Source organism: Notamacropus eugenii, chromosome 1 (genome assembly GCF_028372415.1).
Source record: "Notamacropus eugenii isolate mMacEug1 chromosome 1, mMacEug1.pri_v2, whole genome shotgun sequence".
Lineage (NCBI taxonomy): Eukaryota > Metazoa > Chordata > Mammalia > Diprotodontia > Macropodidae > Notamacropus > Notamacropus eugenii.
Window position 1 is genome coordinate 36,058,938 of NC_092872.1, and position 23,344 is coordinate 36,082,281.

Here is a 23,344-nt window from a genome sequence, read left to right on the forward strand (position 1 = left end):
TGAGGCATTGAAAATGACAATGTGGTTTCAAAATTGGGTGATTACCAGGATGAAAATGGTGTCCTCAGTAGAAATAGGGAATTTTGGAAGAGATGTGGGTTTTGGGGAGATGATAACAAATTCTGTTTTAAACATGTTTTGTTCTTGATAACCGTGGAACATCCAGTTTGAAACACTTAACAGACAGTAGACTGGAGCTCATGAGAGAGACTGAGGCTAGATTTATAAATCTGGAAATCATCTAGAGATGACAAATTATAGGGGATGATGAAAACAGAAGTTGAGATGGGGGAGACATCATTGGGAAATGAGGAAAAACTTAATGGAAGGTGTTATTTTTTTCATGAATAGGATTTTGATAGGTAGAAAGGTGAGAGAAGATGGCGTGAGCCAGGATGTGTAGATGGGAAAGCAAAAAGTCTGAATTATTTTTTGAAAATCAGTCATTTCACTTCATGACCTGAAAGCTGGTAATATCTTATAGGAAATATACTAAAACCTTTAACTATGCTATTTAAAATGTACCACAATTGTTTATACAAATCACATCTACAAGCCAAGGAAATGAATATTCAGCTCTTTCTAACTTTATAAAGATTCAAGAATTGGTAGGTTGAGGCAGGAACAGAGGCAGGAATTTTCAATTATGTAGTAGATATTTAATGCCATGTTGCTTTCAGGACTAAAGGACTGCTTTGAAATGACCATTGTTTCGACTGCTGTTGATGAATGCTTTGGACGTCAATCGAAGGATAACATAAGGATACACTGTCATATTACTAACTGGGTGCAGTGGAGGAGGGTAGTTCTATTTCTTTCCTAGCCACAAGTAGAAGGAATAGTTAAGCATTGCTGCATATGAATAGATTAAGGAGGGGAAGAGAGAGAAGGAGAAAAGAAACACAGTAGATAAAGAGTTGGGGGTGCAGAGAAGGCTGTAGAAAAAGTGATCACTCAAAACTTGAGTCCCTCAGAATAATGCAATATTTGGATTTCCTGGCTCAAGATAGGAGCTCATTGGCAATCCAGTTCTTTGTTAAACCCTTAAGTATGCTCTTACCTCTGCCAACACAAATGATAGCTAGTTCCTTTCAGAAGCCTTCCCTGACAACTCCAGTTGCTAACAGCTTATTCCCTCAGACTTCACATAGAATTTCGCATTGTGCCTCTCTGATAACATTTATCATCTTATTTTGTGTGTTATCATGACTTGTTTGTTTTCATGAAGGCTGGAACCTTATCTTTACTAAAATTATCATATCCTCCAATATCTAGTATAACTTTTAGTATCTAGTGGTACATAATAAATAGTTGTTGACAGGTGTTTGATAGATACTAGTTGACCAATAGGTGGTTGATAAATGCTAGTTGATTGACTGTTTGGCTAACTGATTGAACAGTTTGTTGTGTCATTACTCTAAGGTACAGAGAGAAAGCTTCTCATGTTATTTATATAATTATTGCTTCCAAGGACACAAATTATGGTCCCTCCACACTTTAGTATAAGTTGCTTGGCTAAAAACATTCATCACTCGGTATCTAGCATTCCAATGATTAGAATGAAAATAAAAGTATTTTCACCTCATTTGGATTTATAAGATTTTGTGACACATTGGTATTAATTCTTTTGTGATGCCATATAATTGCATATGGCTTGTGAGATGCCAGAAAATGTTAGCGGGGGGCCGATTTTCTTTAATATTGACAAAAAAGGAGGTGATCTTCTGAGAAGTGTTTATCAACTGTATTTACAGCTTTGTTACTCATACTGAGTTACAGGTACTCCCTCATTTTTCCCCATGCTTAGTTAATGTTATACATATTTTAACATATTAAAATCTCATAATTCCCAATTATAGTCAGTGAGAAAAGTAACTGAGATGAAGGAAGGAATCACGTACCACTACTACTCTTCTGTAAGCATATGATCCCTAGTTTAGTTAGTGTGACCTTATCACCTAAGATTTGTCATTCCCTGATAGAGATCCCAGCCCCTCCATACCTTAATAGGGGTCTTTGTGAATTGCTACGAATAAAAAATTTCATCTCCTGATGACTCATCTGGTAACAGGCCTCTCAGAATATAGCTAGACTGATCTTGTGACCAGATACAAAATCCACCTCTGGCCCTGTACTTGAAGGCTTTCTGGCTCAAGGAGGACCCACCAGAGCATGTGGTCTATTTCAGAGCATTTGAGTCACCACAGTCAATTACACTTCGTAATGGAACATCAAAGTAAAATTTAGTAGATTTAATAAATGAATACTTTATAGGAGAGATTAAAAGAAAAATGGCGGGGGAGAGGTTCCATATTATATAAATCCCACATGTCTAAATGTAATTTTAGTTATGCTTATAAAGCCAATGCACAATTCTAGTATGCGTATTTTCCCTTGTAAAAATGCCAGTTATCAAATGGAGAGGGCGTGATATGATGAACAGAATGTTTAACCTTGGAAATTAGAAGACTTCCTTCTATCCAAGGAGACAGAGAGACCTGGGGTAGGTTGCCTCTGAAACATCTCAGTTATGTGACTATGAGGAGTTATTTAACCTCTAAAGCCTTGGTTAATTCTCTAATAAAATATGCTACAGAGAGAGTTAGTTGATAATCTGTACTATGGAATTGCCTTCTAGAGATATTATATTTTATCATCAAAGTTGCAATGCAATGCCTCTGTGTTCTCTTTGAAAAAGTGAAAAAAATAAGCAATTAGTTATGAGTACTTTGAGAGCAGATTGTGCCTTTAATTTGCCTTTAATCTTAATCATTATAGAAAAGAGAATTTTAAGTCAAATTACACACTTAACTTCTTGGATTTACTTTAACTATTTTGCCTGTAACTGTTTCTTTTTAGGGGTTACTACATAGTAATTGTGCCTTTGAAGAAGTCACGTGGAAAATTTATCAAGCCATGGGAAAGTCCAGATGAAATGGAATTAGATGAGGTAAATGTCCCTTTTGTTTATTTCATTACATTGACTGCTTAATTAATTAAATAATGATCACACCATGATGGTTTCTAGGCCATTTGGTACCTTTGTATGTCTTTCTAGTATGAGTTATCATGGCATATGTTTACAGTCCTTAGGGGACCTGTGCAAAGATGCCATTACTTAAATTAGAAGATATTTATTTGCAGTAAAGTGTACAAATGGTCTAATTATTGTTGGCTTTGATATGTTCCCCTTTGTCCATTGTAAATCAAGTTGCAAAGGTATAGGAGGTGAAATGAGCTGTCTTAAAGGTTTAATCATCATTGATATGAACTCCAGTAATGTTCTACTTCATTAATGAGATTTTGGCCCAAGCTGTAACAAATGCTAAATTGCAATTTGCCCCATAGTTTAACATTTGACTTATCTTGTGACTTTCATTTGTGATACATATAATTCTACTGATTAGGAAATTATTTTTTCAGTCTCTCATGTATAAGATTTGGAGCAGGAAAATTTACAGTGTTATAGCTAGTCATTGTATCCTCCTCTTGCACAATGTCATACCAGCAGTAGGTATTTAATAAATCTTCATTTCAATAAATGAATTGACAAGTATCATAACAAGTAAATTTCAATACAATACATAGAGTAAATACAATATGTAGATTAATTAGGGTCTTAATTTCTGGAAGCTTGCTTGAAAAGAATTGCATGAGTTTATTTAATTTTATATAATTAGCTGCTCAAAAAATGAAGAAAAAGAAAAAAAAGCTGTGTGCAAATTATACTTTTATAAATTTGGTTTATAGGATCCCTAGCTGAATGGATTTTTATAAATCTTCAGGTCTAATCTCCTTAGTTTATGGGTGAAGAAACTGAGATAAAGAGATGCAAAATGACTTACCCCAAAGCACATATATAGTAGCTGAGCCACATTTGTAAATTTCGCAAAGAGTATTGCCATTTAAATAGATAATATTGTGAATCTTTTTGTAAAGAATTTTTAAAGAACTTTTATTAAAGTAATTTTTTTCTTTTAAATAGTAGATTACAAGCAAGATATTCATTGTAAATTATTTCATTATGTGTATATGTATATATACATACATACATATATACATACATATATACATACATACATACATATATACACATATATATACATATATAGCATATGTATATCTGTATTTAATTTGGTTTGGTTTGGTTTGGGGTTTTTTGCTTCTCCATAAGGCTAATTAATTAAGAATAAGAACCTGCTATAACATATTTTCAGAGAAGTAGTATTTACTACCGGCAGTGAAACAGGTACTGAGCTTAGATTCAGAAAACAATAGTACATGAGTTTGAATCCTGGCCGCTTGTTTTCTTCTGAGTATGGGCAAGCCACTTTATCTCATGGCCTCAATTTTTTAATGTATAAATTGGGATACTTGGATTAGACAATCTACCACATTTATTTTAGCTTTGAAATCCTACTAGTCTCAGAAACATCCCTCAGATTCTGTTCACGTTTCATCCTTATCAGTCACAATGATTTCATATATTGTCTAGCTTGTTCTATTTGACCTAAGCTTTATACAGTAAACATTTATCAAGCACCTACTATGTTCCAGGCATTATGTTAAGCACTGGAGATATAATTAATAAAGAGACAGTATGTGCCCTCAAGGATCTTAGAGTCTAATTGGGGGAGATAACATACAAATGGAGTCAAGAAAGCAGATGGGAGTGAAGGATGAAGACAGGGGATATTCAGTAGCATGGCACATTTTGTTCCATGGAGTTGAAACCAGGCAAAGCAACAGATGCAGAGTGGAATGAGCCACAGAATTTAGTTTTTGCCCTCTATAAAGAAAGGCATTGGGAGGACTTTAGTTTAATATTCCTCTCTCTAGCCATCTAATTTGAGGGGACCAGAGACTGAGGGAAGTGGTATCACAAGTCAAGACTTGAGTTACCACCATGGTGAGAAGATGAGGGGTCATAAGCTTAACCTGACTGGAGCATCTTTGTTCTGTGAAGTTGAAATGAGTCAGAGCAGAGGAGGTAGAGTAAAGTGAGCTTTAGGAAAAGAATGGGGAAGACTAAAAGTCATCCCTAAGTGTCTGGATTCTCATTTATTGCCGATCAGTTGTTTCAGATATGTTTGGCTCTCCATTACATCCAGGTGGGGTTTTCTTGGCAAAGATACTGGAGTCATTTGCCATTTTCTTCTCCAGTTCAATTTAGAGATGAGGAAACTGGGGCAAATAGGATTAAGTGACTTGCCCAGGATCATACAGCTAGTAAATATCTGAGACAAGATTTGAACTCAGATGAGTCTTCCTGACTCCAGGGCTGGCACTCTATGCACTGCATGACCTACTTGTCCCTGTTATCATTAAGTCCACAGATGAGGGGTTTATCAAATATCCTAGGAATCACTTCCCTGATATTGTCAAATAATTTAGGTATTTTTACAATTGCATCTCCTCCTCCTGTTCAGAAGAGAGAGAGACAGCAATCATTATTTATGATCCTGGAAGAATAATAATCCATCATCAGAAGATGCAAAAGAATTAGTTGGTCTCTCCTAAGTAATGCAAAACAAGACATGATTTTTCTTGCAGCTGACTAATCAATTAAAGACCAAAATATTCTTCATTATTTTAATCAGTTCTCAAATAATTTCAAACGATGTCTCCATTCCATTTTGATTAGAATTAGTTTTTTAAAATGGTGTGATCTACTATCTTCATTTTTTTACTTAAAAAGTAAATCGACAAAAATATTTTTCATGACATTGAGATATATAATCCAATATTGCATCAAATGCATTTAAGCATTAAGATCTATTTTTTTAAAAGTCATTTGGTAGTAAGTAATGAAAGCTGACTTACTGTTACAGACCAATTTTAACCTCTAGAAGCCCCATCATAATGCAGTAGGGCTAATAGATTAAAGTGTGAGGCTCTATGACATTGAACTTCCTTGCAATTAAATTCTATGGGTCTGTGCTGCCGATTCCCATAACAAAGGGTCATTTTAATCATCCTGCAAGTTGTGGTGCATTAATCTGTATAATAGTTTGATAAAGAACATTTATTAATTCAGAAATATTTGGGTCAGGATGGGTTGTTTCCCACTTTTTTACTGACATAATTGAGACCACATTGTAGAATTAATGGTGGAAGAAATAAGATATGCATTGACTGGAAAATGAAAATTATTTCTGATAAAGAACCCAAGCCCTTGATATATCTTTTGGAAGTACCTCCAATACATCAAGTAACTGTTGTAGAGGGGAACGAATGAGTAGCAAGCTGTTCCCTCTTTATGCTTACTCATCTACTTTCTGATCCCTCCAGACTCTTTCTTCTTCTTACTGTAGATAATATAAAAGCTTTGTCGTAGTTTCGTCGTGCCACTTGGCACTGCCAAATATGACAAAGCAGTGCTACTCAGATGAAAGTCTTAAATATGTTTGACCGAGTAATTTTTTTAAAAGCCTGTAATTCAATTTGTTGGAAACCCCTCAAATGAGAGAATGGTGGCCTAAGGGAATTTCCGCAGCTATGACTCATATCTGTGCCTATAAAAACTGAAGGATGGTTCTGAAGGAGAATTACCCAATATTATCTTCTAGTTTGTCCTGTTCTGTTTAGGGGGCCTCCCAAAGTGATAAATTCTATGAACACAATTTCTCTTATCAAGGTCAGTTCAGGCACATCCATTATTACCAATATAAAAATGAAAGTATTAATTATGTTTATTGATAGTAGCTCACATTTATGTAGTATTTTAAGGCTTAAAACGTAATTTCATTTCAATAATTTCAAAATGAAATTATAATTATAAGGATTGTTATCCCCACTTTACAAATAAGGAAACAGAGACCAGAAAAATGAAGTCACTTAGAACCATAAGATCACAGATTCAGAGCCAGAAAGGAAAATGAAGGTAACTTAGTCTACCCCCTGTCATTTTTAGATGAGGAAACTGAGGCACAGAAGGGTAAAGGGTAAAGTGACCAAAAAGAAAAATCATACAGTAAGTGACTGACCCAGGATTCAAACCAAAGTTAATATTGTTACTACTGGACCACAGTAGCTCCTCTAGTTGCTCAAGGTGATGTGATCGGGATCAGGACTTGATCACAGATTCAGAGACCACCCCAAAGAATACCATGTGATCTTTGAGTTTAATTGTGCATTACTGATTTGTTAATTGGATGATGGGACCAGTTTGTGATTGTAACAATAATGTAGTTACCATTTGCTGCTGTCCAAACTCATCATCGTGATTTAGAGTATAACAGGAAGCGTTCCAACCAAATAAATGCAAACTAAAGGAGTTCCATTTGTGACCTGGATAATTATCTTTGTGGATGGTACACATTTGGAATACCATGCAGACCAGAACAATTCAAATATCTCAAATACCTAGGAGTTTAGAAAGTAACCCCTGAGATTGACAGTAATATGGATGAATTATGTTAGCATCCTACCCTGAAAATATGAATGAAATCAAGGGTACATTCAGAGGTTAATCAGTGAGGTGGAAGTGGTATGCTGATATATTCACACAAACTACTGTTATTTGTACTTGATTAACCAACTTTCAGAGGGATACATATCTCACCAATAGCCTGTTTGCTTTTATCACACTTAGTGACTGCTGAAATTTACATTACATCTATGCTGACCTTTTTCCTGATTCCCCAAAAGCAACATTTCCTCTAGCATTTGAAGTCAGTTTAAAAAAAAAAAGAACTTTTAAAGTTGTCCATATGAACACGTACATCTTTAGAAGAAAAATAACCTAACTTAACCTTGTAGATGTAGGATACAAACACAAATTATCAAATAATTCTTAGTATAAACTTAGGATCAATAAAACTTAAGTCATTCCACTCACAAGGATATCTCTTTATTTGGGGATTAGTTAAAGAATTTAATAAAATTTTACAACATGATTATTTTTTTCTTGTTTTACAAACTAAATCAGACTTTTGACCAAAAAGGTTACATTTGATATCAAGGTGGATTCACATGATTTAATTAGTTTTTCAGTTCTATTAATATCTAATTTTTTCCATATGTAATTAAAGAATCCGAGCTGTGCATCGGGAGTTGTTGTGCTCTTAGAGCACATTTGGTCAAACACATTTACTTAATAGATGGGAAAACTGAGATCTGGTGTGTGGTAAGCTGGGAGCAAGGAGAGAGAATGGGACATGACATGCTAAAATTCATTAGACTAGTTTGGTGTAAAAGAGAGTCCTAAGCTCAGATCTCCTGGCTCCTAGTCTAATACTCTTGAACTGCAAATTAATTTATCAAATGAGCAGTCATGCCCAGTTTTTTATTAGGGCAGTGGAAAGTGAGGCTGGCCTCATGCTTTAAAAAGGCACAGAGAGTACAGAGATAAGCCAAACAGTGAGAAGGGGTCCTGAGGCAGACAGCTTTGGGTCAGGGATGAGGTGGAGGCTTAAGGTAGGCAGTGTGAGGAAGAGAGGTATGAGGAATCACTCTTACAATCACGGATTAGAGTTGAGAGTATTGGCAGCATGGATGTAAATGAAAATGGCAGTTGCTTGTGGGGCAAGAGATTGAGGTCTCATATCAATAGGGCTTTTGTGGAGAAACAGACTAACTCATGTCTGTGCCACCTTGGGGTTAGTTCATTAACATATCACAATCATCTTAAAGTTGTTGGTAAAACTTTAAAGTTAACATTTCCAAGTCATCTCAGAGTTATCTAGTGTTGTGCTGGTCTTACCGCAGATTTCTGGAACTTCTCTGATGGCAGAGTCTGAATGGCTTCCCCTGGTGCGGCATATATCATTACCAGGATGTGATTTTTGATTAATATATAATGCAATTTGTAAATTATACTCCTTTGATCTTGAGGAAAGTCTGTGCATGAATTCTAGATTCCCCTTTGTAATCTTACTCCCTGCCATTATTACTGGATACCATCTACTTATATGGCTTATTGTATTGCCTAGAAGAGGTGGTAGTGGTCAAGGCAATCAGAACAAGATACAGTTTTAGCATATCTTTCTTTTACAACATAGGTTCATAGATTTAGATGTGGAAATGCCATTAAAGACTATCTAGTTCGGTTCCCTTATTTTACAGATGAGGAAACTGAGGCCAGAAAAGGTTGAATGTTTTGATTAAGTTCACGCAGCCAATAATATTGTCAAATGTTACAAAAGGTAGTTTAGATGTGGGTAGAATGTAAGTTTTTACATATCTTTTTTTCCTATTTCCTCACTAGATCAAATCCAAATAACCAAGAAAACATTGGAGTACCTTAAATAAAGCTTTATTCAAAGATAATCATTATGTCGACATAATGTTGAACATACTTCTTTTCTGTTGTGATAATGTGTCCTTGAAATTTTAGTTAAAAATCTCCCACTTATTTATGTGTCTCTAAAAAGCTGAGAGTAAACATGACCCTTTATGCCTTTGAGTTAACTGCCTGGTGAATTTGGTAATCAATGGAGGGGAAAAGAGTCATACTCAATCACTAGGATCTTGAAGAAACTGTAATTGAAGCTTACCATAGTGAGCATGTGTTATGATAAAAACATTTTATAAGAATTCCTTCTAGTCACTTTTATACTGATATTTATCTTGTTCTAGAGATTTCCTTCTTGTTTTTTAGCTGTGAGTATACCTTCCTCCTTCCTCTGTGCTAGCTTCACTTGTGTGGCCAAAAGCTGAGCCAGTTTCATAACTGGTTATGGAACGATTCTGCATCTTTATGCTTCAAGTATGATGTTGGGACCAGTTTTCCCAAGAGAAGACAGAGTAGATGAGAGGAAATCTCAAGTCATCAGTCAATGCAAGGGAAGGCTAAGGACCTTTTTCCTGATCAAGAATATATTCAGTATTATTATAATAAGTGGAATTAAGTGCTTAGGTTTTGTCATTGTCCATTAAAAATGGAGGGCTACTGCAATGTGAATCTGAGATTTGTTCATCAAGATGAACATAACTTGCTGTTCATTTAGAATGTCCTTGGAGATAAGAACAGAAGAGCTACCAACCCATTTTATTAAAACGATACCATTTAACATGAGATAGTGTATCCTTTTCTCCTTAAACATTAAAACAAATTGAATAATCTACATTATTTGCACTAGTCCAAGCTTAAATTGTTTCTATCTCAAAGCGTATCAGATGAAGCCTGTGTGATCAAAGTGTGCCATCAGGAGTCTGTCACCATTAATCTACTTACCCATTTGAATAATATAGCCTAACGGATAGTGGGGTGGGATGGGCTTGGAACTGGGCAGACTTTTAATCAAACCCTACCTCTCATGCCTTGTGGTTATCATACTAACCTCTTTGAATTTATGTCCTCATGAAATGTGAACTAAAATTCAAGTGTCTCTCTCATAGTGTGATTATAAGGCTTAAATAAAATAATGTATATAATAATGATAATAACAATAGATAATATTTATATAACAACTACTATGTGCTAGGCACTGTGCTACGTGCTTTACAAATATTAACCCATTTGTATAACTATCCTGGGAGTTAGGTGCTATTATTTTCCCATTTCATAAATGAGGAAATTGAGGCAAACAGAGATTAAGTAAGTTACGCAGACTCATACAGCTCAAAATATCTGAAAGTTGGATTTGAACTCGGGTCTTCCTGACTCCAGGCCCAACACTCTATCTACTGTGCCACCTAGCTACCTTATTTAAAGTGAACCTTAAAGCTCTCTATGAATAAAAGTGAAGAGGAGGGAGTCTATAGTATATTATTTTCCTTTCTGTGGTATCAGGATCCATTAGAAAGTTCTATAAAATCCAAATATGTTAGCCCTGGGAAGTACCCTAGAAATCATGTAATTTAACACTCTCTCCTTTTGACCGATGAGGAAATTGAGATGTAGAGGAAAATCAACACATTTGATCTAAAGTTTATTAAGACCACTTTCTTTGTATTAAGAACTCTGATTCTTATCAGTCTTTGGATCAGTGGTTAGAATTATTGAAGTCCACAACATATTATGTAGCATATTACTGAGCATTTAGAATAATCGAGAATAGAGGGATGGTCCTATGAATATTCAAAATAACATATGATCCAAAAATAGCTTTTTGTTAATCTTAGAATACAATGTACCTCCCCTTCATCCCAGAAATGATTATCATATTTAAATACATTTCCATTTGCTAATACATACCAGATAGGAGAAGTGGCTATACCATAAATGCTATAAGTCAAGGGGAAACTTATAAGGGATTAAAATATGAATAACTTCCTAAATGGTTAATTTAAAACTTGACCTCCCTACAAAATCATGAAATGTGAGACACCATCTGTTTACATATTTGTAATTAACATATCAATTTCACATGCACAAATAAAAATATTCAGCCATTTTATGTTGGTGCTGGAGAAAATTCTGCTCATTCTATAAAGTGCCTTTTGCTGGCACATAAGCAAAAGGATCACTCAATGTCTATAAAGGCAAATAATGCTTATGTTGACTAATTAAAATACAGGCATAGACATGATTGCTTAGTTAAGGAATTGTAGGCTAATGGAAAGAACACAATCTTTGTTCAGATCTTGATCCTTGACTCTTATTTTCCATGTAAGCTTGTGTAAATTGCTTTCTTTCCCTTATTTGGGCCTCAGTTTCTTTTTCTGGTAAACTCCCCTAACTCTAAATCCTATGCTCCCTGCATGAAGCTCATTTTCCTTATGTAAGTTTTAATGTGCTATTGACTTTTTCTTTGTGGAATTTTGTGAGTGTGGACAATGTCATTTACTGAAAATTGACCTCTTTGGTTGTGTTAATATTATGAACAATTTGATAGTAACCTTCAATACCTCATTTTAACAAAAAATGGAAAAACTGAGAGAACTGAGATTTAGTGATGCTGACGTACTCAATAGAATGCAGATAAATTGTATTTAGTTTGGTTTTGGTCTTGAAATAGGTTTTCCCATTAAACTGTCAATAGTTTCTATTATTATCATTTATATGTCTCTTTCTTTCTCTCCCCCCCCCCACCTACCACCCCAAAAAAACAACAAAGCTTCTTAAGGAGATATCTCGGAAACGCCGGAGCCTCCGTCATGAAAGAGAAGTTGAACTAAAGCCATATATTGCGGCTCATTTTGAAGTTCTTCCTACTGAATTCACCCTGGGGGATGAGAAACATTATGGCGGCTTCACAAACAAGCAGCTCCAGAGTGGTCAAGAGTACGTCTTCTTTGTCTTGGCCGTCATGGAGCATGCAGAGTCGGTAAGATTACTGTGGATTTTATTCCAATAAAGATGAGTGTGGTTTAACATTTAGGAAATGCCTACCCTGTACAAACTACTGGGATAAGTGCTAAGGATATAAAAAGGCCCAAATCAAACACTTCCTGCTCTAAAGGAAATTTTATTCTGTTGGAAAAATACATTCACACACACACATAGAGTATGTGCATATACACACACAGATACATATATTGTATGTATACACATGCACATATATACAAAATGTATATACACATATTCAAATATATGCAAATGTGTATATATTGTTTACATATATACATGCCTGTGTGTATGTGCATGTGTGTAAATATGTCTGCATACAGATATCTGTGTATATGTATGTGCATGTATAATCTATACATATAATATACACATATGTCTATATGTAGATATAGATTTATAAATATAGATAATATAGACAGAAATAAAGAAAGGTAGTAATTTTAGGGGAGAGAAAGGGTACTAATAACCTAGGGGATCAAGAAAGTGTTCCATCTTGGTGGGGAGGAGAGTTGGGGAGGCAAGAAAAAAAGAAATTTACATGATCGCTTCATTATATATTTAAAAGGAATAGCAAATTGTACATAATAAATTTGCAGTTCCATGTGCAATTATCTTTTTTTTCATTCTCTGTTATAGAAATGCTTGTTTTATCCCATAAGTTAAAAATAAATATTTTTTTTAAAAACAAAGACTTAAGTAGGATTTGACATCTAAGTTGATTCTTTACGGAAGCTGAAGGATTTTCAATGTAGAACCTTATCATCTTGTAAATAAGGACTGTTTCATTTATTGAATTTGTATCCTCAATGAGACAGCCCGTGCCAAGGTACAAGGGTAGGAAATAGATGCCCAAGTTCAGGAAGCGACAAGAATGTAGAATGCTTGAAGAGGAGTAAAGATTTTTCTTTTTTTTAAGTGTGGAAAAGTAGACTGGAGAGTGACTGTTAAGGACTTTAAATGCCAGGCTGGTGAATCGGTATATTTTTCTAGAGACAATAGGGAGTTTCTGAAAATTTTTTTAGCAGGATAAGTATATATTCTGACTAGTGATCTGGGAAGGTTATTTGTGCAACTCTGTGGAGATGGGATTGAAGAGATGTGATGCTGGAAGCAGAGAAATAAATTTAGGGGCTATGGCAAGACTCTAGATTATCGTCAATTCATCAAAAATTATCAGTTGAGCTCCTACTCAGCGCTAGGCACTGGGGATGCAGTTTCAACACATAATCAGTCCTTTACAAGATTATAAGATTTGGCTATAGAGTGAGGACTCTGTGAGTGAAGAGAATGAGATAGAAATTTAACAGGACTTACGTAGCATTTGGGTAAAAATAGAAGAGGGAAAGGGAGAGAGAAAAGTCAAAGTTTACTCCACACTTGCTGAGATGAACTAGGAAGGATGGTAGGAATCTACTCCTAATACTGAAATTTAGGGAGAAAAGTCTAGTTATTTAAATGGTACGCTTGTTTTGGTAAGCATTTATTTTACTTAGGCAGCTTAGCATTGCTTGAATTTAAAGATACATTTTTGAGTAGTATTTTTATTTATGTTTTTAACAACTGGTACTTTACATAGTTAGGAGCATTTTTCCCTAACCAACATAAAAATGATTTCATATGTGCCTATTAAATTATTTTTCCATGAGCCATCTAGGAAGAAGTAACCAATAGGCAGCTGACCATATAGTTCTAAACTTAGGAGACAAAGAAAGTTCTAGATACAAAGATTGACAAGTCATCTTCTGATAGATGATTATTAAACTGAGAATGGAACTTGTTGAGATCACTTAAGATAGAGAATGTAAAGAGAGAAGAGAAAACGGTACAGCAGAGAGCTTTATCGAATGTTCATAGTGAAGAGACAGAAGGTGCAGCAGCAAAGGAGAGTCAGAAAACAAGAAAGAGAATTAGAGGAACGCCAAAGAAACCAAGAGAGGAGAGACTACAGATGGGCAACATTGTAAAGAACTACTTTGAAGTCAACTCTGAGAGGAGGCCATCAGATGAGATTACTGGGAAAATTGGAAAGAACAGTTTCATTCAAGTTGTGGGGTTAGAATTCAGATTTCAAGAGTGAGGATTAAGATGTAGCAGGAGTGAATTTAGATGGCTTATTCTAGACTGTGAAGGGGAGGAGAGATAGAGATTTGTCATCTTCAGTAAGTGTCTCTGGGCTCTTCTGGCTTATTTCCAACAGTCATCTAAGCTAAAAGGAATATAAAAAATTCTTACTGCGATACAGTTATTTAGACCAGTGCCGGAAATTGTGTTATCTACAATGGCTGTATCTGCTATAGCAGAAAGTGCACTGTATTGGGAGTTAAGGAGCTCACTTTAAATCCTGCCGCAATTATTTAGAAGCTTGTGACTCTGAGCAACTTTTCTCTTCTCTTAGCCTTTGTTTTCTCACCTGTAAAAGGAAGGAGTTGAACTAGATAAGAGTGGTGTCAAACTCAAATAGAAATGGACTTAGAAAATCACAAATTGGCTTTATTTCGTATTTTCATTTCTTTTTATTAAAATTTCCCAATTATATTTTAATATGGTTTGGGCCTTGAGTTTGACATGGACGCACTACATAATTTCCAAGATCCCTTCCATCTTTTACACACACACACACACACATACACACACACACACACACACACACACACACACACACATACACACGAGGCTACAGTATAAGATGATACTTTTTGTGCTTTGGTTAATTAAATATTATTGGATAGATCCTATTAGATTGCCATTGAAAACTGATTGTGTTAGGACAAGGTTGTAACTCATTCTACATATGTATTTTTACCTGAACATATTTTTAGTTGAAAAAGAATATTCAGATCATATAACCACTATGTTGAACCTCCATAAATCAGAGATACGAGTTTATGACATTACTTTGGGAGCTTGGGAAAATTGTTTCTCTTTAAGGATAACCCAAAAATGAAGTTTGGAGGGATATATTTTTTTCCTTTTGGTTTTGGCTTTGAATTTAGAAGCACCATTGAGACAGTGATGCTCATTCCCAGCATTCATTGGGCAGATTTATCTAATGTGAGACAAGTACAGCCAGCTTCTTTAATTATAGTAATTTGCTTGTGACTTTATCGGTGGAATATAAGAAAGTTAGAAAATAATTCAGTAATAAGGAGAATTCCTGAGGTGATCTAAATAATGAGTTGTCATCTCCGATGTAATTCATCTTGTTCTTATGTCCCTTCATGCTTGGGTTGCTTTAGCCTTAATACTGTTTTGTTTTGAATTTTTTAAATCAAGAAAAGACAGAAATAAGATGGAAGGAAAAAAAACCATGTTAGTTCACATTCAAATTTAGCATCTCATATTCTGGGTGGTAAGTTTTCTAATTGGTTCCTCAGTCTGCCAGGCACAGTAATTGGGTTCAGTCAGTCATTTCCTTTCCCTCCTCCTCACCCCCTTTCAGTAATAGGAAGCTTATCAAAGGATTCTTTACATCAGGTGTTAATGCTGAACTGTGGGATTTCTTTTCAAGTGACTGCAGAAATTCCCAAGCAGAAAATCAGACCCAAAGGCGGTCTTTCTACATAAGTTTCCTTTGTGCACAGGGTGTCATTTGAAAAGAAAATGGTTGGCTTCGTGGAATTTTTAATGTGCAGGATAAACTTTCTACTTCAATGTAAAGGTTACAAAGCAGAACATCAAGGGAAGGGAAATTTGGAAATCTTTTTATTGAAAAAACTAGCTTGTCTGAATTTAAAAAGATTTAAAAACACTGTTGAAATATATTGGAGAAGGCACACACAGAGGAATGCTATCAGAAAATCAGAGCAAAGGGAGAAACTCCATCTCTTTTCCAGCCCAACTCACAGCAAAGAAAGTTTCTTGTCTCTAATATGAAAATCATCATTGAATGATTTTTAAAATATTATAAGTCAAGAGGTTATCCCTTCACTAAGGAATCTATCCCTTTTTTCTTCGATTTTCCCCACCCTCCTTTGCATCAAAATAAGTCAAAATGAGCCAAAATCATTTGTTTCAAGTATTTCTTAAGTGCCTTCAGTACAGGAAGATCACTACCTGAGAGGTCTTGTCCTAACAAGTAGGTATTCAATTGATGCTACCAGTATTCAGCACTCATACAGGCTTTTGGTCTTCCCAGAGTGCTTTCTGATTGCCAGTGAATAAAGTACTTAGTATCTCTGTAGATAGATTAGTTAATTACCTGCAAAAAATGAGAATAGCTAAGAAAAGAAAAGACACCAACCTCCCCAGTGGTCAGTCAGAAGATATAAAAATTGTCAAGAATGTCAGAAGATTAAGTTATGATGAACAGAGGAGTAGAAAACAAATTGGGTAAAATTTTTATTTTGTTTTTAATTTTCACTTGCTTCAATCTTTCTTGATTTGGTTTTCATACGATATCCAAGTGTATCTTATGGAGAATTGTGCTGAGAATTCCTGTAAAAACCTTATCGTACAGAATTCTATGTGCTTGTCATCATTAAACTTTTAAAGTCTGTCTTTCAAGACTGTGAGTGACAGAGTACATAACACAAAAACTCACCATTCCTTAGAATCCTTAGTATGACTGTGGATAAGCCATTTGACATCTTTGGGCTTCACTTTCCTCATCTATAAAATGAGGGGTTTGGGCTCATCCCCTCTGAGGCCTGTTCTTTCTAGGTCTGTGATCCTGTGATGTGACTTTAAATCACCACTCTTCGAATGAGTACTTTTGTGACCACAGCCATCCATTCATATCCTTGCCCCATGGTTCCTCATCTGTAAAGTGAAAGAATTGATCTAAGTGGTCAGTAACATCTCTTCTACTCCTCAGATACCTGCTCTGTGATCCAAGGATTCTGTTTGGAGTGGTACCTCAAAAATTGGGCTGGAAAGATCCCTGGCTTTATAGAGTCAGACCCTCTGTTCAAATCCTCTGTCACTGGTACCCTCTGTAATATGGGCAAGACAAATTTAAATTCCTTGAACCTCAGTTTCTCTTCTGTAAAATTAAAGGGTGGAACTATATGACATCTGTAGTCCCTTTTAGCTATGATTCTCTGATCCACTACCCTTAAAATGTTAGAAAAAAATAGCTTTATTCTCCTTTTCATGCAGCTGAAGTGTTAGCCAAATGAGGTTTCTTCTAGCTATATAGTCAATCTTGACTAAAGAGCATAATGCATTTTGGGGCACCTCGGGATAGCTAGGTTGGGCATAAGGTCTAGAGGCAGGAAGACCCAAGTTCAAATCTGGCTTTAGATACTTAATCACTGTGTGACCCTGGGCAAGTCACTTAAACTCAATGTGCCTTAATTTCCTCTTCTGTAAAATGGGGATAATAACACTCATCTGCCTCCCAGAGTTGTTGTGAGGAACAAATGAGATAATCATTATAAAGTCCTTACTAAGCACAGTGCCTGGCACATAGTATGTGCTATTTAAATATTAGTTATTATTATTAATGCCAAGCAGTGAGCAAGAACTTGTGTTGTCTTAGTAGACAACTTAATGAAAAGCTTACTATTATTCCTTGAATCTCCTTCCTTCTTGAACTTTCGATTCTATCCAGCCCTGCCCTACCACCAGCCCCTCTCAATTACCCTTCATATGGTATTCATTATATAGCTGTACTTGGGTCTCACCTAGTTCTAAGAGAATATGCTCAAAACTCAGCATTGACTTGGAGCAGAAGACATAGTCTGATTTCATGACATAATCAGCTGAACTCATTCCTTTCTGGTATGCATTCGTTTTTATCTTCTATCAACCTTCTTTATCTACTCCAGTCAGCTATCTGGTCTATTTCAGTTGTGTGCTCATTTCACATGACCATGAGTAAAAGACGATGTAGGCGACATAAACAAGCAGATATCCAATGAATAAAGAAGATGAGTCTAAATCTTGTCTTGGCTTATCCTACCACTGTAGACATCAGCCAGCACGGATAAGCCCTACTTCCTTGTTGGATGAAACATTGTTCTTATTGACATGAGAAAAGTAATTACGTTATCTACCATCTAAACTCTTCTTTCGTCATTTTATGTGTATTTGTCTTGTCTCTCCATGTTGATTACAGGGTCTCGGTGTTCAGCATATTCTAATACCTTGCGTTTTTATGTGGTATTTTATGTGGTCACTTGATCCTGGGCCATTGTCAATGAAGATGCTGTTTTAAACCCATTTCATAGCTAAAGAAACTAAGGCTTGGAACTTTGACTAGTCCAAAGTCATAAAACCAGTGAACTAGAGAGCTGGAAAATAAGTTCAGGTCTTCCCTACGCTTAATGTCCTTGACACAAAATATGCGACTGTCTTCCAGCCCACAGTAGATGTTTAATTAATACTTATTGATTCATTAATGACTGGTACTTCAGAGTTTTAAAAGATATCATACTTTACTGATTCTAGAACAACTTTAAAATAAACTCCATCTTTACAACAAATTGTATTATAAGTGACCTTTTTTCCATGGGGGCCACTTTTTGGGAATTGCAAAATAGACACAATTAATTAATTATTTAGAAGAAATACTATCACTTGTCATCTAATAGCCAGCTTTATCTTGTCTTCTCCTTTTCCATCATACAAACTCTCTTTGATCTGACTCTTTTCTAACAAAGCAAACTCTTTTCTCTCAGACCATGTATGCAACGAGCCCTTACTCAGATCCTGTTGTATCAATGGACCTTGATCCCCAGCCCATGACAGATGAAGAAGAAGGATTGATCTGGGTCGTAGGACCTGTACTTGCAGTTGTGTTTATCATTTGCATTGTCATAGCTATTCTCCTCTACAAAAGGTAGGATTGCTTCATATTTCTATTAATGTGATATTTGTTGGTGGGGAGGTGTAGGGCATGGAGAATACTTACAATTCTTTGATAACTGTTGTATCCTCATTGTATGATTTACATTAATGGAAATATTTTCAGGAAACTGCTAGAAATATTCGATGCATTGATTGCTGTATAACAAGAAAAATAGAGACTTTTATATACAGAATCTTATATACTAACCATTTTCATCTGACTTTATTATATTCACATTCGTGGGATGTTCCCTGCCCCCAAAAGGAATGACAAACTGCTTTATCATCCGTTATGCCCAAGTGACATTCTGTTTTCTTTTCATGTCTCATGTATTTAAGCTTAACACTTCTGGGCAGCATTATCAAATCATGCCTAATTATAAGGGCAAATATTCATTTTATGTGACTTGCCCAATTTTACACTCCATTTTCAATCTCTTTATAAAATATAACTGCTATCTTGTGCTGTATGTTTTATAGGCATTATACTCATTGACATTTCCCCTACATAAATATTTTAAGATGAAAAGAATGGAAAAGTTTGGGTTCAAATCAATAGACAAAAATGAACCCTGACTCTTCCAACATTTTTCTGACCTTTCTATTTTATTTATATCCCTTTAAAACTTGCTTCTTATCATTTATCCTGTGTTCTCCATGAGTAGGAGAAGCATTTTCCATTTTTTTCCTGTCATTAAACTTCCTTTCCTTCAATATCCTAATAACACTTCATAATCCCAACTTCCATTCCTATGCAGGTAATTACTTATGTGGCTTCTCATCAGTGATTTTTGATTTTTTTCAGTTTTTTTCACTTTCTGCTTTTATATCATCTATTTTTGAATGCCTTTTCCACCTTACTGCCTGGTAAGAGTCAGTTTGGTAGAGAAGGTCATAATTTTTTCCCGTAACTCCTTCCAACTCTGCTATTAACTGCATTATATTCCTCCCACCTGCTTCTTCCAGACTTTTGTATCTTCTCTCCAACCTCTTGAATGCCACTAAATCCTCTAGTGTCATCCTTTAGAAAAACTTTAGAATTTATACATTCTCTCAATCCATCACAGATTCTTCACATTAATCTTTTTTACTCTTGGATCACTTTAAACACCTGTGCTTTTATCCACCTCTCTTTTCAGTGAAGGCCCATCCATTCTGGATATGCCTGCCAAAATCATCTTTTTTCTCTACTTTTTTCATCTCTCTCCTTCCATCCAGCCTTTCTTTCTAAAACAGAGTTAAGCCCCTTGATATTGACCTCTCCCCTGCTCTTTACTTGCCCATATCTTTTTCATTGTTTCTTTCTCCTCCTCATGCATCGCCTCCATGCATTAGTTCAACATATGTTTCTCCTACTCTGTTTTGTAAATGTTCATTTGTGGTGTGATCCATGCTCCTGAAATAGTCTCACCTTTTTTTTGTTCTTCATGCTTGCTTCCTTTCTCCATGAAAACTCCCCTAAAATAATTGCTTTCTCATAATCTCAAATGCAAGAAGATGAGGGGAAAATTAAGTAAGAAAATTCTCAATTCTCATTCATCATATGATCTTATCTCCCTAAGACGTAAGTGTATTTCTTTAGTTTATGTTTTACTTCCAAGACCACATCATTTGGGGCATAAGGACCGAGTGAATGAAAGCTCCCCACTCTAATCAATGGTTTCAAATGTTTTCCTTGCTCAAATCCTTCCCTGGCATGTCTGTTAAGGACCATTACTGACCAGTTTTTATGTAATGCCTCCTTGCTATCCCATTTCCATCTCTGCTATGTGCGATAATAAACAAACATGGAAATATTCCTAAGACAAACAGTAAGGTGCAGAAGAAAGACCAAAGGGGGTAGCAGCTGAGCTCTTGAATGATACTTGAGAACTGCCAGACTTTTCCAAATAAGAAATTTGTGACCTTTCCTATGTTTACACAATGCTAATTTGAATGAGAGTTTAATTTTTAAAAAAAGCAGATTTCTAATTGCTCTCATAGGTTATTTTAATTTAAATGACCACATCCCAACTCCTATAGTAATCAGAGTGAGTGAGTGCTCGCTGACAGTGCTCACTGCAGTGTAAACTGCAGGTCAGATTTTAGTCTATCTGAAACAAATGACACACTTTTCTCTAAATATGATGGGGTTTTCTTCAATATTATTAATTATAGTGTATAGATTTATTACACTATGTGCTTTATACAGCATTTTCCTCATAACACCCCTTGTGAGATGGGTAGTAGCTATATTAAAATCTTATTTTATGCATGTTGATGCTGAGGCTCAGAGAGGCTACTACTTACTCACCATCAACACCCATAAAACTATTGAGATCTACAGCTGGGATTCAAACCTAGCTCCTCTGAGTGTGGCCGGGGCTCTCTTCTTCAAGTGGTCATGATTTCCCAGGTGCGTAGAGCACATCAAAATTTCTTAGTAGTTGTTTTTCTGGAGTAGACCCAGACAAATTCATTACCAGGTGGTGAGACTAGTAGTGCTTAATTTCTCCCAGTTCAACTAGGTTGATTCATTTATAGAATATTCTTAACTTTAGAAAGAGGTAAAAGTCTTTTCCCCTAAAGAAAAAAAAGAGTATATTATATATTCCTGGAGGGAAAGTTCCAACACTACTTTTACCTAGTCCTAAGAAAAGCCTCCTAAAGATGACTCATTTTTACATTTCTGTTTTGAAGTACCTACATGTTAAAACATATTTGCAATATATGCATGCAAAACTATGCTCAAATGCAGACATCACACTTTGCACACTGAAACACACAAACTCTAACTGAAAATGCATTTAACTGGTGACTTACAAAGTGTTTCTGAAGTAGAAATACTTGTCTCTGCAATGAAGATTTGATTTGAAATTACTGACTTGAAATTTGAGTAGGTATAATGATGCCCCTTGGGGTCATTATCATGGAGCAGTGTGGGAGAAATTTGGCTGAATCCCATCAGTGGTGCTTTTTAATGACTATATTCTCAGCCAAATGCGTTCTTTCAAAAGTCATGGCTGCTTTTGTCAGTTGTCACTCACTTCATTACATGGATCATTGGAAATGATTTGTAGTTTTTATTTCTCCAAGTACTGCTCTCTTACAAAGATTCTGCTGCTGACCACTACCAACAAGAAGTGAGTTTTAAGTTGTTTTTTCTTACACTTTATCTCATCACTTTCTCATGTCATCCACCAGCACATATTTGTTGTAGAGATGTGTTAGGTAAGAGATATAGTACATGGACATAGCACAAAAATCACTAAGGAACATAGTGATTAAACTACAGAATTTCAATTTCAAACCACAAATTATTACAAACGGACAAGAGGAAAAACATTTAGCCATGAAGGAAAAATTTGATGTGTGTTTGCATATATATCTGTGACTAATCACAATGATAAGACTTATCTTCTCCAATAATTATAAATCTGAAAAATATTATTTCACAATGGTTGAGGCATATTTAATATGAAAAAAGAGAATAGAAAGGGAAGAAAATGGAGAAAAGGAAAAGACTTTAAAGAAGAATTCAGACTGTAGACATTGAAACCTCTGAATAGTAAGAAGATAATAGTAGTCATCATAATTTTGAGATAAATAATGCTCATTCCTATTCTAATGTTTCATGTGTAATAAAAACAAGAGGGATAAGTAAATAGTACCATAGGTTTAAATAATTTGAATATTTTCCCTGCTCCAGCATTTTTTGTCACCATAGGGAATTTATTATTTCTTTTTATTCATTAAATGGATTGATAACACACCCCCTACCCTCCTTCTAGAAATTTTGGGTTTTGTTCTTAGTGTTTTAAGATCCTTGGAGGGAAATGCTGTATAAATGTTAAGTTTACACAGTAAAACTTTTGTGTTAAATCCTTCACAATAGAACCTTGATTTTGTCTGACTGGTGTATTACCATGACATTGACCACATAGACAGAATTTACTTTCATATCATTCATAACCTTAAATTCCCATAAAGCTTCCTTAGTCAAGTGCTGCTAGTTGTATTAAATAAGAAGCAGATAAGCAAATCTCCAAAGAAGAGTGAATTTCTTAAATGTGTTGATTTTTAGGTAGACTCAAACATCATTTTGGGACTCTGGAAAAGATAATTCATCAATGCTGTTCCACTGTACAAAAGGAACTGATAGGTCTTAGCAAGTTCAGTCCTATGTACAGGTGTTCTCCTATGCTGGACAGCTCTTTAAGATCAGAGGATAAGAATATCTCTATAGCTATGGAAAATATGTCACTTTAATTATTCAGATTGCATTTCTACATGTTTACTATAATGAAATAAGGAAAAATTTAACTGAAATACTGGAACTTT

The 23,344-nt window shown here is 35.3% G+C and overlaps 1 protein-coding gene across 8 annotated transcripts in view; it reads left to right on the forward strand.

Moving 5' to 3' along the window:
- The window catches only part of PTPRD (protein tyrosine phosphatase receptor type D), a 934,659-nt gene that overhangs the window by 769,590 nt on the left and 141,725 nt on the right, over nt 1–23,344 (forward strand). For all 8 annotated transcript variants that reach the window (XM_072596637.1, XM_072596633.1, XM_072596674.1 and 5 more), the window contains 3 exons: nt 2,860–2,950; nt 12,003–12,212; nt 18,856–19,016. In XM_072596637.1, coding sequence (XP_072452738.1) covers nt 2,860–2,950; nt 12,003–12,212; nt 18,856–19,016 — 462 coding nt within the window. The remainder of the gene's footprint in view (nt 1–2,859; nt 2,951–12,002; nt 12,213–18,855; nt 19,017–23,344) is intronic.